Here is an 18,525-nt window from a genome sequence, read left to right as displayed (position 1 = left end):
GTGTTTATTTTTTATTAATTCATTTTGTTGGGGATTCAATTACTTTACTACTTACGTATCGTAGTTTTTATAAAAGCACTAGCTGGCCTGGCGAACATCGTACCGCCTAACAGTCGATTCTTATTTTTTTCTAAATACTTATTCTGCTATTCGGGACACCAGTCTAGCTAGTAAGATAAAAAAAGAAAGTTGATAAGACAACAGATACATTATGTCAAAAAATTAAAATTTACCTTCCCGGAACCCCTCCACTAACACTTGAACTTTATGATATGGTATTAAAGTTCAAATTGACTTTTAAGTAGTATTACGAATATTTTGTATGGGAATATAGAAAAGTGTTTTTTTAGACTTTTTCACTATTTTTTTTTAAATTTTCTCTCCGTAAGAACTATCCTCGTACTTCAAGGAATATTATAAAAAAAGAATCAGACAAATCGGTCAAGCCGTTTTCATGTTATGTCGTGACAACGGAAAATGGGTTTCATTTTTATATATATATAGATAATGTGGATATAGAAACAGGCCCAGATAGCAGATTTTGAATTCAATCTGGTTAATTCAAATGTCGAAGTCATGAAACTAAAACGAATTCCTAGAGGTAGTTTAACAATTAACTGGGTCCAATTTAGTGTTTTTATCCAATATTCAACGTAAAAGAAGGATAGGATAGAGGATTTTATTTTTAAAACAAGAAACGACTTCGAAGAAAATACCAATGCCCTGAAGGCGAAGACTGTAGACCGTTGGAAGTGGTTTCCAATTTCTTAAATCAGAAGTTTTATTTCATAGGTTACGAGGTTTTTTAAAACGAACTGTAACACTTAAAACATTTTCATAAAGATTTATAAAATATTTTTAAAGCAAATATTTAATATCAATCTAATTTTTTTACTGTGTACCTTATTCTTTATTTTTAAGTGACGTTTGAGGCAATAATTATACAAAAACAAAATCAATAATTTTAAGTAAGTTGAATTAAATAAAATTATTTGATAAAATAATTAAGGGTGAGTAACTAGTCTGGATTGAGTAATTACATATCGTGGCATGATCGTAGAATAATCTTCTTTCTGAGATCAATAATTTCAAAAAAAAATTCGTTTAGGCCAAAGCTTAGAAACATCAAGGTTTTATGATATTTCAATCGAATTCAATTTTACCAATAATAATTATTCATAAAGACCAAAACAGTCTAATTTCATTATTTTTATAATCGGATTGATAAAATTTCAAAACAAATCGTTGTCATAGCGAAACATTTATGTTCAATATAATTTTATATAAAATAAGATGTAGAAAAAGCATGTAAAATATGTTGAACCCTTAATTTACCGTGTCAACAACTTCTTGATGTTACTATAAATATTCATGCCTGAGAAGCCTCCAGGTGCTAAAGACACATTATAAAGTCATGCTCTATCTTTTATCTATGAAACCGTTTGCCCTACTTTATACAAATATCTATTAATTGTACAGGTATGCTATTATGATATTTCTTCTCTATATATATAAAATTCTTGTGTCACAATATTCGTTCCCATACTCCTCGGAAACGGCTCGACCGATTCTCATAAATTTTTTATGCATATGCAGTAAGTCTGAGAATCGGCTACTATATATATTTCAAACCGCTTAGTGACAAGGGATGTCCACACCAAAAATTTATATTTTGTATTAATTTTTTTATGATACAGCATAGAAAAATAGATACAACCCTTAATTGTCACCCATCTACGATCAACTCCTATTTTTATTATAGTAGATAGTTATTTTTATTGAACTAAAAACATGTTTCCTAGAAATAATATGCATGGCCAAACGACATTTGCAGGGTCAGCTATAATAATAAACTAATAAGGTAACTTAGAGTTATTTATTATGTGTTTGTTTATATATTAAAAAATACAAAACAATCTCGACAGCCGAATTCATGTATTGTTCATTCTTTTAAAGATTTATAAGAACAAACGTAAATAAGCAGAAACGAATAAAGTCTCAGAAAGAATTTCTAGATGGAGTATCTTCTTGAACATTCTAATCCCCTCATTAACGAGCTCATAAGGCTGAGTTATCCGTCAAGTTGTTTGTTCAGAAACAATACAGCTCTTTAAGTTACCGGGTATTAGAAAAAGAGGCTTACGTACGACTATAATACTCACAATCAGGTTTTTGGGTTGATCTTTTATCATATATATTATTAAGTAGCTGACCCAAACGATTTTGTCCTATCTTAACTATGAATATTGCATTGGAATTGATATAATGAATAAAAATATTATTCAAAAACTTGGCTTCGTTTTCATCTTTAATCTATCAATCGCTGACAGTTGTTAATAATGTATTTACTGTCGTTAAGTTTTCTAAAATTTTCTAATCTTACGATACCTTTCTGAATTTTTTCATCCAAACGAACCTTCTCCTGACAATATGATGAACACAACAAAGAAGAGTTAGCAAAAATGTTTCATCTGTTCACATGTGATGTGATGAGCAAGGGAAATAGAGATTTATTTATATATTTATATAAATATTATTGTTTAGACATAGAATGCTATTCGACGTCCGCCAAACGTGGATTAAACAAACTTCCAACAGTGTACTTCACGTTTATTGGTAGCGTCTGTTTCATTGTTTTATGTGATCTTGAAAATTTTAACATGTATTTATTTGATGTACTACGAAAATAAAAATAAAGAACCCTATTTTACTATCCATTGATATAATGCCAGGCAATTTTTTTTTTTTTTTTGTATAATTGGACAATTCACACCAATTGACCTAGTCCCATGCTAAGCTGGTGAAGCTTGTGTTATGGGTACTAGGCAACGGATATACCTACATATTATAGATAGATAGACATATAAATACATATTTAAACACCCAAGACCTAAGCACAACACCAAATGCTCATCACATCGATGTTTGTCTCAGCCGGGGATCGAACCCGGGACCCATGGATTCGCAGTCAGGGGTACTAACCACTAGACCAATGAGCCGTCAATTAAATATGATGCGAAGAGAAAAAGTAAAAAATGAAAATTATTAAAACGGAGCATACATTTTTCAAATTCCTACTTTTAAAGGGTGAGCCTGATTTCGCAATTATGTTGCTTTGTAAACAGGTTTATTTTTATTTTGCGGATGTCACGTCGTTTCTCCAGATTACTTTCCTAATGAGTTTTTCATTTCGAACGGTAGGTATTAATATTAATCCTCAAATGAAATAAATACAGATTTCCTTTGTGATATGGATTTTATTTTTTTAGGAAAACAAACAGATAACTTTATATATCAATAAATTAAAAATCGATTTAACCTGATTAAATAGATAAATTTAATATGTAAAGATGAATTGTACTTCTTATGCAAGAATACAATAAATAGTAACAATAAAAGAAAGTTATAATTTGAGAAATTTGCAGTTTTAAGGATGTAACGTAAGGAAAGAAACCGCTTATCCGTAGCATGCTCGTAGCGCATCGTAGCACCGTGAACTAGGGCTACAAAGCATTGTTTAGCTGCGTAGCCTCTATGATACTTGACATAATATAAATATAGCAATTGTTCTATAGTACGAGTCGTTCATAACCAACATTTTGTATTCAAAAGACGAAATCCTTTTTCAAAATTCGATAAATGAACTTTCTTATTTCCTTTATGTATTTGAACCTTCAAATTGACTGGACCTTTCAATTACGTTTAACAAAGATTTCTTTTAACAAAAGATTCTATCTAAAAAGGTGCGTACCAAAACTGGCCTAATAACGGGTACGTTGTAAAAGTTCTTAAAGATAAATTATTTTATTTATCTCATTAAAACAAATCTTTATTCAGATAAAGTTTATACTTTTGCGACTACTTATATTTTCAAAACGACATCAAAATATAAAATTCACCAATAATAGTTCTGATAAAAAATCATTCCAATAATGGCAACAACTATTTGTTTCAGGTTAACATACACAACGACGAAACACTAGTATAAAAAAGTAATGGTCCGCACATATAAGCTTAATGGTATTAAGAAGAAAAAAAAGGTTTTATGCATCGTTCATTCCACGAAGTGCTATAGGAAAATAAAGCGTCATTAAAAACAGCTAAAACTGAAATCAGCATGGGACCACCCCAACCACCCCAAGATTCAGTCACGTTCTACAAAGGGGATCCAACAATAAACATTCAATTTATAACAGCGTTCTATGACGTAAATATCTGTTTTCCTTAACTTTATTTCTGTCTCTCCAGTTCGCACTTTGTATCAACTTGAAATCAATTGAGTTTGAAAAATATAGCGTAGTAACAAATATAAATTAATACGTAAGGCAAAATAATTTCTACCGACTGACTAGTTCTAGCGTGGATGATGTACAAGAGAAATATATATGTCACCGTAAAATTGTAAATACCGTTAGATTGTAATCTATCTCGCGAGATTGTGAACTGTCGATAGATTGTGAACCTCAATGTACTGTTTACAATTTAACGTATTATTATTCGGTAGATTGTAATCTATAATAGGTTTTAAGCAGATACTAATAATAATCCGAAAGTAGTGCGAAAACCTTAGGTCTGTGCATAAGATTGCATGTGTTTCTTTCATCATTATCCTTATAGAGGAATGTAGATTTTTGTGTCTAAAACATACCAAACCCATCTCGATATTATGTTAGTATTGATGGCACACTTAGATTGGAAAATCCATCGGTATTTACTCACGATATCAAAGTTGACAGTCATACTAAGCTACACTGCAAAGTAAATTACTTACCAGCTTTACATGGATCCAATCCTAGATCATTAGATTCCTTTGTTTCATAATTGTTTGAGAGTAATTCGTCTATTGTGAATTGGTGAGGTTCTTCTCTGCCTTCGATACAAAGAGCGATAGTCAACACTACAAGCGCGCTTAGGCGCAACACACCGTTGAACGTCATTTTGCCTCACTGAACACAGCACTTATACATAATTCATCACCGTATCTGAAACAAGAATATATTATATGAGATGGTTAAATATTGGTCAAGCATAATTTAATTATATGCTAGATTAAATAATAATATGTATCTCAAAAGAAATTACCATTCGCCGTCCATTCGGTCGGCTGCTAACACTCGTTACCCAAGCTGATTACAAATTACATATAATCGCATTTTGGAATTAAATACGGCCCTACGATTCCTTAACAAAACCGTTTAGCCATGAAGATTGCCTGATTCTTAGCAGATTTGTTTAGCTTTTATATAAGTACCTTAGACATTACAGGCACCCTTATAGTATAGTATAGTATAGTATAGTGTTATTGGTGGTACAAACACACGATGAATATTTTAAAGTATATGTATAAATTTACTTTGTAAGTATCAATTATTTAAGTAAAACATAGTTTCTGCTACGAATGCGCCTTTGAAACTGACAAATAGTCGTTTTGAACTGGCATCAACTTTACCACGGCTTAGCCACTAATGGGAGTGCAGATCATTTTAAACACTTCTAAGCTCTTACGTATTGTCTTCTTGCCAACAAAGACGCTATTCTGAGACATTTTTGTGCCATATCATATGAAGATATATCACCTTCTTACTTGTCCCTCCTTAGCGTTAAAGGACTGACATTGTGCCGTACTTTTATACTTTTTAATAATTTAAGACGAATAGAGTAAAAAGGAATTACAATATGTCATCTTAAACTATAGTCTAATAAGTTATAACCTAGACCATAAAAATACAATAGGCAGGCCCACTTTAAGTAAATGCAAATTACTTGTTCCAACTTCCATAACTTATATGATGTTAAATACGGGTATTGTGCGAAATGGTGGACTATGTGTGTATTTGTGTGTGTGAATGTGTAATATTATTTAAAACAGCCATTAAATCCCCCACTTCTGTGTAACTTAAGCTTGGCAGCTAATTGTTATTTTAAACCAAAAATAAAAACGCTTTTAAAAGGAAAGTTGGTTTTGAAGGAAAAATAGCAAAATGCCTTAAAAAAGTTACTATCATTATCAAGGACAACAGGAGTAGACTAGCTTATTAAATATATTTCCAGTCCAATAACTCTATGGGAGCAGTACAGACTACTACGCGTCTTTAACAGAGAATTTTCTATGTGCCTCAAATTAGTCTGAATCTTCAAGCTAAAATAATATTTTTCCTGAAATGTAACTTCAGATGCGACATGTGCGTAAATCAGTCCAAAGTAACTTTTTTAATACAATTATATTAAAATGACAAAACCCTACTAAATATAATTGATCAATTGAAAGTTCTATCTGTTCTAAAACATAAATTTTCCCTTTGATGTGACAATGATTAGCCTCTTATTTACGTGTGAATAGAACTTTGGAGTTTCCTAAGTTCCCAAGTTTTGTGAAGATAGTTTCCAAGCCGGAATTCCGGGAGTGCAAATGATGGTAATAGTTAATTTTGTCGTGACTTTCATAAATTATAGAAAGCCTTTCATAGTCTATGATTAATTGCTTTCTTATATTGAAATACAAAAATATAGAGAATATTTTGTGTTGGGTTTTATATAATATTCGGAATTATCGAAAAGGAATTAAAGATAATTAAATGATTTTATAAACTTTACCAGAATATTTGGCATATTTTCTGTTTGTTTTCGTCACAGACTTGACGTTTGTCTACTTGACCGTACGACTTGAAGTCCTAAAATAGAATCATTGTTGCCTAGCAACATGTATAGCTGTGCGGATTTAAAAATGGAAGGACTATATGGGACTCAACACAGGTTCAAACCCAAGCTAAGGGAGCCGGTGTTCACCGGTCCATACTCAATACTTTATAGCCTCAGGTACTTTTAGATTAAAATATAATAAATCAGTGGCAGTACAACCTTTTTAGATCTGGGGCTCTGGCCCTTCTGTATCTGTTTCATGATAATTTATCAATTTGATAGGTAAGTAGGTGATTATAGCTATGATAGCCTCCTATGCCTGACACACGCCGTCGACTTTTTGGGTCTAGGGCAAGCCGGTTTCCTCACGATGTTTTCCTTCAACGTTCGAGCGAATGTTAAATGCGTCCACAGCCGGCGATCAAATTTACGACCTCAAAGATGAGAGTCGCACGCTGAAGCCACACAAACAACACATTCAATTAATACACCATTGCAAAAATGAACGCATAGATAGAGACATATTTTAAATTCTTGTATCTCCGCTGTAATAATAGTTGCTTTCTCTTGCAAATATTTTTACAATACATTTTTCATACGCCAACACTGCTACAGACTTTCAGATTAATTGAATTAATTCAAGTTAAGATATAATTAAGAAGATTTTTTGAAGATATGTTTCTGTAATTCTCTCTGGAATTTTAACACTGCAACACAACAAAATAAACACGACTAACGTGTTATACTTTAAGGATAAAAAATAACGTTCTAAATTTAAAATGTCACTTGTCATTTTTAGCAAAAGGCATTAGAAAGATTTCAATATTTTTCGATTCCCTTTACAATGTATATTTAAAATGAAGCTAAAGAAACGTTCTATAGAAATATGAGACCTCTTTATCAATTGCGAGGGAAAAAATGGCAACAGTGATCTTTTGTATTAATTTGAGTTCAGGTTATAACGCCCCTAATACCTTTTGTCAGTCTTGTGAAAATACTTAAAAAACTGTCAAAGAATGCTTTATAATCTTTTCTAATTCTTTAGGGAAATTCTACCGCCATACCGAAGTTTTCATTAACAGGGACAAGTTACACATAAATTTTAATAGGCTTTTCAAGAGCCCCTAAATGATCTTACTTTTATTAATATTATGTTATTCATGTTTTTTGATTTGATTAATTAGTAACTAAATAGTATTTAAAATTCAATTTTTCCGATATTAAAATCGTAACAACTAAATATAATAATTGTCAATTTTAAAAAAGGCATTCGCAAGCCTAGATCCTGCAATTATCACATCCTCAGATAATAGGTCGCTTAAGGTGTTAAATGATAAATCTTATGAGATTAATGTTTTGTACCTATAAAGTATTTAATTAAAACTAAGTGCTAATACTACTAAACTGAAGACATGCCAGACGGCGATGGAAAGAAGCATGCTAAATATCAGGAAGTCCGATAGAATCAAAAATAAAATCATAAGAAACCACACGAAGATTGAAGACGTCACAACGAGGATACGAAGATTGAAATGGAAATGGGCATGTCACATAATAAGAGGTATAGAAACGTGGAACAAAAAGATCATATATTGGTACCCTAGAAATAAAAAAAGAAAACGAGGTAGACAGTTTCGAAGGTGGGAAGACGAAATAAAACCCGTAACTGGGAAAATTTGGACCAGGAAAGCTCAGAACAGAGCAGAGTGGAAAGAAATGGAGGAGGCCTTTGCCAAAGTTGGGCAAACAGATGGGTTGTCGGTGTCACACTGTCGACTCATTAGTGATAATAGTTTATGTTTAAAATTATGTAAAATTTTCTATCTGAATAAAGGCTTTTATTATTATTATTATAAGTGCGAATACTGAAGACACCTGATGCTCACGCAAAGATGTAGAAATTATAATGAAAATTTACAGTTTTTTATCAAATGTTTTTTTTGTGACATAGACTATAAACAGTTTTGTAAACCAAATGACAACTTGGCCTGGAACAAATCTTACAAACACCTGAGTAATTACATTAGATATTCATTAAATACTAACATTCATCGCAATCAGTTTTATTCTAAGTATACAATCATTATAACTAATCAGTTTGTGTTCTTTGACCTTATTGTAAATATCCTTTCGCTTATGTGCTTTTTGGTACAGTCAAATCTAAACTTTAACGTACTGTTAATAGAGTTCCCTTTTTATTGATTTGAAAAGGCGTTTACTATTTTATGCGATATTTGAGTAGGAGCTCCGGTCAACACTATCACTGAATGATAAGAGACACATTCCAATAATGGTCCGCTTTCTTTGTGTTTACTAGTTCGCTTATACAAGCCCTAAATTCTCGCAGTATATAGACCTATATAAGACAACTGCCTGGCCATAAAACAAGTGAAACAATATATCATAATGTCTTAACTATACACGAATTATTCAACTGCTTATACTGATACTATCACCTCTATTGGTGAAAAAAATTAGAACTAAATATTATATAGAAATTAAAATAGTATAATTTTTATTAGTATTTAAAAAAAATTAAAAAGGCTAAGCATGATAAAAAAAAAAAAAAAAAAAAAATATGTTTATTATGGAACATAAGATACACGTATCACTTATTCCACGTCATTAAATTTGAAGGCATCCCTACTCATCGGCAAAGAAGACAGAGGGTGTAGGCCGAGAGAAAAAGCCGGCGTAAAAAACTCTCGGTACTCTTTTAAAACAGCAAATCATCAAACAACACTTATTTATAACAAATATCGCAAATTAATTAGAAGTAGCCTGTCTAGCACTAGTCCCAGGCCCTTTTATCAATTAGATAATCGTTGACTTTATAGTAAGCCTTTTTACACAGCTTTTCTTTAATACATTTCTTAAATTTATTGAAAGGCAGTGATAAAAGAGCCTCTGGGATTTTATTAAAGAAGAGTATCCCTTTCCCCAAAAAAGAATTACTAACTTTAGATAGTCTAGTACGGGGAAATTGCAGCCTGCGTTTGTTCCGTGTATTAACATTGTGTGTATGTTCTATTCTAGTAAACTTATCACAATTTTTGTATACATACATAATATTTTCATAAATATATTGCGAGGGAAAGGTAAGTATATTAATTTCCTTGAATTTATCTCTAAGAGATTCCCTACATTTTAAATTATAGATTGCACGAATAGCCCTCTTCTGCAGGATGAAAATAGTTTCGACATCAGCAGCATGACCCCATAATAATAAGCCATAAGTCATTAAGCTATGAAAGTAACTAAAATAAACAAGTCTAGCTGTATCGACATCAGTTAGTGAGCGAATTTTTTTAACCGCGTAGGCTGCAGAACTAAGTCTCTTCGCCAATCCGTTAATATGAGGGGACCACTGAAGTTTTGAATCCATGGTGATTCCGAGAAATACAGTTGTATCATCCAGATTCAATTCCTCACCGTTTATAATTGGTCTAGTATCCATAACCCTTGCATTTTTTGCACAAAATTTAATGCATTTTGTCTTTTTTGCATTAAGTAGAAGGTTATTCATACTAAACCAATGGACAATCGAAGACAGAGCATTGTTCACATCGTCAAAATTTGTTATTTGTCGTTTGATTTTAAAAATCAAGGACGTGTCATCAGCAAACAAAACTATCTGATGTTTTCTCTCTACCATGAAAGGTAGATCATTTATATAAACAAGAAAGAGGAAAGGGCCAAGAATTGAGCCCTGTGGTACCCCCATATCTACTGCCGACCCAGAGGACCTCTTACCATTCACTTCAACCTTCTGAGTTCTTCCGTGTAAATAGGAAGTCAGAAGATTCAGTGCGGTATTCTTGATGCCATAGTGGCGGAGTTTCCCGATTAAGGTCTCGTGTTGGACACAATCAAATGCTTTGGATAAGTCGCAGAAAACACCTAAAGCGTCATGCGACTCCTCCCAAGCCTTAACTATATATCTATATAACTCAACACCGGCATCGGCTGTCGAGCGACCCTTGGTAAAACCGAACTGATTATTATGTAATAATTTGTTTACGTTAAAATGACTTACCAGTTGATTTAGTATAATTTTTTCAAATATTTTACTACAAGTAGGAAGCATGTCTACGTGTGCTCGTGATTTTTTCTTTTGTTATTAATATAAATAACGCGTTATATATTCTATATTTGAAGCTTTATCAAACACGATTTTAATGATAAAAATAAAGTCTGTTGTCCTAATCTACCCTCCATACATTTGCGCTGACTTAACGAGTCAATCCTATTAATATATAAAGTTTCGTATGCACACACGAACATCTCGCTATCAATTCATTCTCGAATTGGAATTTGCTTGCTGCAACATAAATTTAAATTATGCATATTACAGCAAGTACAAGCAAATCATTCAATACATTTAACTTACCTAATTTGGGTGTGTTGCATAATGGTGTAAAAGTAAGGGAAAGTACGTGAAGGTGTGTATGTGGGGTATGCTCATGATGCAGGTGACTTTGCGCTGGGGATATTCTTAATAATTTCTTAGATTTCTCCTTTAGACCATATTCCGCGATAGCTTAAACAAGTCAAGGCTTAAATATTAGTTGTTGTATGTCCGGGCTCCGCGACACAAAACTGAGTTTTTTGCATAGTTAGTGTTGATGTGAGGAACATGAAACAAAGCACTTATCTTTGGCAAGTTCTTCATGATTTTCAGTGGGTGCATACATTTGTATAAACGACCTCTTCTTGAAACTTGTCAGATTTTCATTAACAATGGCTATTCTATCTGATATGCCTTTGAATTCTTCTATAGCTTTCTTATCTTTTACCTTTATAATAGAAGATATACTCTTTATGATCTTCAATGCTTTCGCCTATTCTACTTATTTCGCTTAATCCCAGCATGTCCATATCCATTTATCTTTGAATGAGCTAACTCTAGTTCGGTAAGTTTTTTGGGTGTTTTCAATGATAGACAATTCAGAGTGGCGATACAAAATATCTTATTGACCAGGCTTGGGGGAAGGTTGGTACTTTTCCTTTTTTGTTTTGATCTTCCGGTTCCTGATGTGTTTTAATTTCTATTCTTTATTAGTCCAATGTAATGAATGTTAGTACTAAATATGTAATAAGTAATTAACTTAACTGTTGCCTTAACAGCTATTTTAGTCATAGATCTTAATTTTAGCTTATACTAACCTAGTTTAAAATGCACACATAGAAGTGTGTCTTGCTCAGAGAAAAAAATATATATTCAAAAAAAAATTTAATTTTCTTAAAGAGCAGCGATGGCTTAGCGGTGTAGTTCTCAGATTCCTTTATTGATTAGGCTTTCCGGTTTCCTCTTAATGTTTTCCTTCACCGTATGAGTCAGTGTTAAATTCGCACATAGAAAGACGACCCATGGTTGATTTTGCTCTCTTTTTTGGAACTTACATTAGTGTAAGTTCCAAGTTCCAGTTTATTACTATAATGTACACTTTTATGACCTTTTATTCTCATAAAAAAGTGATTGTTTTTGGAACAGAATATCCACTAATATTCTGTTGCAGCAACGTTGTATAACAGCAATAAAGTTGATATTGACTTGTTAAATACGTCGAGTAAAAAATCAAAAAAATTGCGGAACTTTTCAGCCTTTTTTTAGTTCTAGTATAATGTATAATTTACCAAACTTTATTTAAACCATAGTTTTTTTTGTTTTATAAAGTAAGAAAACCTTAATTAGTGAAAACTGTAAGGCATTAATAAAGAGCAGTTTTGGTTAGTGGCTTAATCGTACGGGTCTCAACCCTGAAGTCGTAGATTCGATCGCCGGATATTCTCTAACGGGAATACGGTTTTTTCTTAACACTTGACTAAAATAAATAACAAATGATCACGAAACTCATTCAAAACTCAGAGCCAAACCTAAAACGTTGTCGCGCTGTCGTTTTTATTAATCGAAAGCTGAGTGTTTAAATAAATAAAAATTCTAACATTAGTCTAATCACTAATGTGTTTGTTGACGCGTTTTCAATAACTTATAAGTACCTAAGAAAACAAGGCTGTTGAATGAATAGTATTAATATCGACAATAGAGTTGAACTGTAAGATGATCTTTATAATTGCTATTTTTACCCTGAATCTTATCTTTGTTTATTTGCCTCAAGTTGCGAATACATCGGTATCTCAGTTATAAAACTAACTAATAACTCCAAGTTTAATTAGGCTGACCTTCATGGTTCGATAACGCACAGTGCGTATAACCCGAAGGCTTGGATTCAATATTCGGTAAATATTCCGTATCGCAGCACCAGCGATTTTGAGGCTGAATTTTTTAATGACTTCGTCAAGAGTTCTTAGCACTATAACTAGTGTTGTTATGATGGCGCATGACATTTTTGCCAAAAAAATTTTCAAAAAGTTCCCAAAACCGAATCAGAGCACCCCACTATCCACGTGGTCTTGTCTGCCCTACCCCTAGAGTGTTTATAAAAAATCGGAGGTGCGGAGGAAAAGCAGCCCCCACCCGCTGTAATAAAGCAGGCATTATGCAAGAATAAAGAATAAAATGCCTGTGCTTTGGTACGCAAGGGCGGAGGGGCTGCATTTCCCGCAGCGCTGGAGCTGTCCAAAAAACCTATTATTAATATTGTTCGGTTAGGTACCTATTATTTACACAATATTCTCGTATATGCGGACAATCTATTAAAAGTAATAAAAAATGAATAAGAGCAGTGTTGGCCTAGTGGCTGAAACGTGTGACTCTGAGCCCTGAGGTCGTGCGATCGATTCACAGCTGTGCACCAATGGATTTTTCTGTCAATGTGCGCACTCAACACTTAACAGTTGCTTCCACGGTGAAAGCAAACATCGTAAGGATACCAGCATGTCTATGTATCTATGAAAACTATACGACATGTGTCAGCAACAAAAGGCTGATCACCTACTCGTCTTTAAAAATTAAAATTATCAAAGAAATTGATGAAATCTGTGGGCAAGACCAATATAGGGTTATATCGCCACTGGATATTTATAATTATTATCCGTATTCCTTACACGATGTCAATAGCCACCTGTGACGCAAGTTTTAAGTTTTCTTTCCGGAATCTACAGAATACTTCTTTGAACTCATTTGCACACTATAGTGCTTGTGTACTTCATATCTCTGTGGTAAAGGCTTTACTAGTTACATATAGGTATATGTATCACGAAATGCAGACGGCATTAATTAGTCGGCTCGCTCAGGAAGCGTAAATCCAATATCTGTGCGTAGGAAATATGATTCGATGCTCGAAATCGAATTTTAAATTTTACAATCCGGTGTCGTATTCCAAATTTGAATTTTGGTATTCATTCGATATTTGAAAATCATATTCCAACACTTGTCGATAATATTGAAACCACAGGATAAATACGTAATACATAACTTATGTAAAATTATATGATCTGTGGTTTAACACTAGTATTAAATGCGGTTTTTGGAAATATACGCTTTGTTTGTAATGCTAAGTAAAGATTTAAGTACCTTTACCACTGATTAAATTATGTATATTAATTTGGTTAAATCTTTTGTCTGATCAACTACAATTCAGCCTTTATAATAAGATTGTTTCAACACGATTTAAACCCGCAAGTATTTAAATTGTTTCTGTAAAGAAAATAAAAAAGAAACACGATTTTCTCAATTCAATCGTCCTAATGATTATGTTTACGTCTAATCATCCAATGTAATATAAAGAAAATAATTCGGGTTTAATAGTGGATCATCACTACGAATTCTAAAATTTTTCTTTCAAATAACATATTTTCTTTAAATTTTCTACTAAGTATTGCTTTAGTAGTTTTTCTCAAAACCGTAACAAACTTATCACAGTTATTATAAGGACATGATAATGACAAAAATATGTTAATAACATGCTATAAATACACATAATTATTAACTATATTAAAAAAATACAAGATAACTAACTTACACACACGTAAATATAAGCCCAGTAACACACTAAGATCAAAGGTCTGTTATACACTAGATAACGACTAAACAGTCCGACGTCCCGACGAGAACTGATATCCTCGCTCTTCGTTCGGGAGAATTATGTACACTTGCATTCATAAGTCAATTTATGATTTAAGACATTTATTCACCTTTCATATTCCCCATTGTGTTAAAGGAAATCTAACCTCTATTTCAAGTCTCGCAATTTTGAATAAACAATTTTAACAGATCTTTATTGAAATTTATATTTGGGGACCGCTTTTGTCCGATTTGTGAAATATTATTGTAATATGTATATGTATTTTTTTCAGATACATCGATGTCTATGCCTAAATATGAATATTTTTATGATTTGGTTAAGTAGGTAATACATAATTCAAATCGTACAACAAGTATTCTATAGGCATATTGTAAAATTATTTTTTGTTGAATATTTTTGAGAGTTTGAATTAATTAGTAACAAGAACATATATATAATTTGAACAGATATTAGTTTAAAATTTTTTATTTTTTAAACTAATTTCGTCATGACTGTACTGGCCTTTATTCGTTTGTCAAAACAGTTACAGCTATTCATTATTATGTTAAAGTTTATCGCGTAAAGTAAACAAGCAATAATTACCATACTAGACGCCTTGTCGAATCTTTGAAACTCTATTGTGAACTAGATTGGGAGCTAGATTGTTTGTATGGAATTTAATATCTTATATAATTGATTTGTATTATAACCCGAGAATTTCTAAGCCCATTTAAATTAGATTCCCTTGAATAGCTATCAAGTTCAGTTCAATTTCAAATTAACATTGTTGACACATAATACACGTTACTTAATGTATTTATTTGAAACAAATTGTTTTATTACGACATCATACGCTTATAATATAGAATAGGACTACTGGAAATTGTAGGTATAAATGTTAAAAGTTTTTATCTGACTGTCACAGAAAAGTGAGTTACAGAATCGGAGGGCTGAGCTTCAGATTTGTGTATCTGTTTCGTGATCATTTGTTTTTTCAACTAGGTGATCAGGCTTCTGTCCCTGACTCAACTTTGGATCTAAAGCACGCTGGTTACCTCACGATGTTTTCCCTCACTGCATGCGAGTGTTAAATGCACATATAACGTTGAGACAGGGTTCGAACCTCAGTGATGTGTACGCTGAAGCCACTAGGCCAACACTGCTATATATCGTATAACTATGAACATAAAAGAAATCGTGTTATTAAGCAAATGGAAACCTGTCAAATAGCGCCTGAACACAAAGAGTGACAGAATGAAAAATAGTTCTTGCTATATTTTGACTTGAACGTTTCGCAGATGTGTTTTGAATGAGAAAATAGAATCGATATTATTTATGTTAAAATCATCTTTGTTATTGTTGCTCGATGTTAATTATATATTCAGTTCACAAAGTTTGAGTTTGTTCTTTAGGCTTTTAATCAATGTTTTATTTGGAGAACCCAAACTTACCATACATTAAGGAGTATTGGAGATAGGATTGTCGGCACTGCGATTTATAAGACATGAAATATGATATAATATAGCTATTGCCTCCTAATTATTTATTTATTTAGTTTATTTCTAACACACAAATATACAGTATTTACCACATTCTTAACCTACATAGTAATAATAATAATTAAAATTTGATAAATAGAAAATCTAAACAAATTAAAAAGTTTGTTATGTGCGTAAGTAGCATCCCATGCCAAAGCCCGTCCCAACCGAACCTACTGAATTTTTTTAAAAATTATTATTGTTTTATTCGATTACTTCCTGCACCTTTATTTTAAAATAACGTTTATATTAAGATACATATACCTTTGTAGTTCGATAAAAATTATTCTTAATATTTAGGTTAAATGTCTCTTAAATTATTTAAATGTAATTTACTTGACGTTCCTAATGGTCATTTGTGGTCGTCCCTTAGCCTGTTCTAATTTATCATCACTATTTGTTTATTTTTATTTTTAAGTCCATCTGAGAAGAATTTTATATAGTTATAGGTATACTTACTTTGTTACGTTAGTTAAGTTAATAAGAGAGTTCGTCAATCGATTTATTATTAACATTCAAATAATTATGAATTTAGGAGAACGCATAGTATAATATTTTATAACAACAAAATCCAATAATTAAAATATAGCCAATTATATGTTGATTGATTGGGTTTCCTGTATTTGGCCTTTCATAGAAAACTTTGCTTATGTTTTTGTCGTTACGCATAATAAGAATCGTACATGCGACCTGTAGTGCATAGCATTGATATTCCATAAATTTTAAAAAAAATAGCGATCAATGATTACAGGTAGCTTAATATTTAAAGTGGTGGTAAGCGATCTTTAGTAAAATAATTTCAAAAAATTTCACGCGAAAGTTGCTATCATGATTTAAATGATGATCAGAGAAATTACCACCGTACCATAAAACATACGAATTCAAACCGATTGCAAGCCGCACGCATGGCGTTCAAATTACTAGTCCAGTAATTCTTTAATCACATCTTTGTAGTTTAAAGTACCTACTAAACCTATCAAAATTGTCCAGTAAAATTATTTGAATTTAAACATCGGATATTAAGTTGAAAAACTGACTCGCCAGATAACAATCCCTACTGAACACAAAGCATTTCGTATAAATTGCAATCGTTTATCTTGTCAGGCACTTAAAAATATCTCCATTTTAAGGCGACACTTTTTTAAGACCCCATAAACTTGTGCTAATCTTAAGCGAGTGATAGAGCCTTAATTAACACTATTAAGCCAAGATCTTGTCTGCGAAAATAATCGTGAAACGAGATGATTGTGATTTCAAAGTTACGTTTGAAATACACTGGGTGGTGTGTTATTCCTCTTGTTTGCATTTATAAAATTATGTCTAGACGGACTGCAGTTCTTTTGTGCAGGAAAAGATGTCTTTGTATGTTTGAAAGTAATATGAGTATTTCTTATCTGAACAAATCAATTTTTGACAATTTATGTCTCAGTAACGATAAAGCTTTTTGGTAAATGACTCAAGCCATTTTTAATAACTTAGGTTGATGTAGTATTCACGCATTCCTAGCACCACTGAGTACTAGGGTATGTGGGACTCAGCTTATTCTAAGCATTCTCTCCTTCTACTTAGAGGGGTAAAGGGAAGATCCACTAAAACCATACCGCACTGCCGCATTAAAATGCTCTCAGGTTCAAAGGAGCAAAGGACACGTTCCTATTACAAATTGTCACTGGAAATATTTTTTATTTAAGAACTGGAGATATTCGGTAAAACCATCATCACTAAGAAAGTGAAAGTTTACTATAGAATTGATCCTAAGAATTAAAGTAAGTAATTTACAAAGATGATGAAGAATTACAAAAGTCGCGCGTTAAAGTTACAAATCTAAGTTTTCTTACATTTGTAACTTCAGCCTATGAGTTATTATTTCTGCTCGTTGTGTTCCTAACTTGATTCTTAAAGTATTTTATGCAAAGGGAAACACGCAATGAAATATTTTACTGTTTGCTAAAAACGTTATTAAAAAATAAAACCATTGTCGTTTTAGATTGTTTAAATCACAAAGTGAGCTCTTTATAGCTAAACGGCAAAATGAGTTTTGTGTTTAAACTTCAGGCAGTATGATCTCATATTTAGTATATAAATTAAGTATTTCCATAGACCAATACGACTTAGGGTTCAGACTACATGAAATAAGTGCAACAATTCTTAAAAGGCCGGCAACGTTCTCGCGAGCTCTCTGGCATTATCGATCTAATAAAGTTAATAAAAATATCATTCTAGAATTCATGTTAATTAAATGTTGCCTTTAGCTTCAGGCTCGTCCGGTCGCCTGCCGTTTGTGCGAAATGTCATCATACATCTTAACGCATTGTAAAATTGTTTATAATAAATAATATGTGTCTTATACAAAATTTACTTTTATCAAGGTAGAAGAGATT

At 32.1% G+C, this 18,525-nt stretch overlaps 1 protein-coding gene across 3 annotated transcripts in view; it reads right to left on the bottom strand.

Moving 5' to 3' along the window:
- Positions 1–18,525, bottom strand: part of LOC125063151 (tolloid-like protein 1) — a 72,813-nt gene that overhangs the window by 47,609 nt on the left and 6,679 nt on the right. The window contains exons 1-2 of one of the 3 annotated variants that reach the window (XM_047669405.1): positions 14,565–14,667; positions 4,772–4,982 (exon numbers count right to left, since the gene is read on the bottom strand). In XM_047669405.1, the coding sequence (XP_047525361.1) occupies positions 4,772–4,937 (166 nt within the window). In that variant the 5' untranslated portion in view covers positions 4,938–4,982; positions 14,565–14,667. Of the gene's footprint in view, positions 1–4,771; positions 4,983–14,560; positions 14,668–18,525 lie in introns of those variants that run through there. The other 2 variants (XM_047669404.1, XM_047669406.1) reach the window with 2 other exon arrangements.

The sequence above is a fragment of the Pieris napi genome, chromosome 3 (genome assembly GCF_905475465.1).
Source record: "Pieris napi chromosome 3, ilPieNapi1.2, whole genome shotgun sequence".
NCBI classification, from domain to species: Eukaryota; Metazoa; Arthropoda; class Insecta; order Lepidoptera; family Pieridae; genus Pieris; species Pieris napi.
This window is presented reverse-complemented; position numbering and strand designations above follow the sequence as displayed.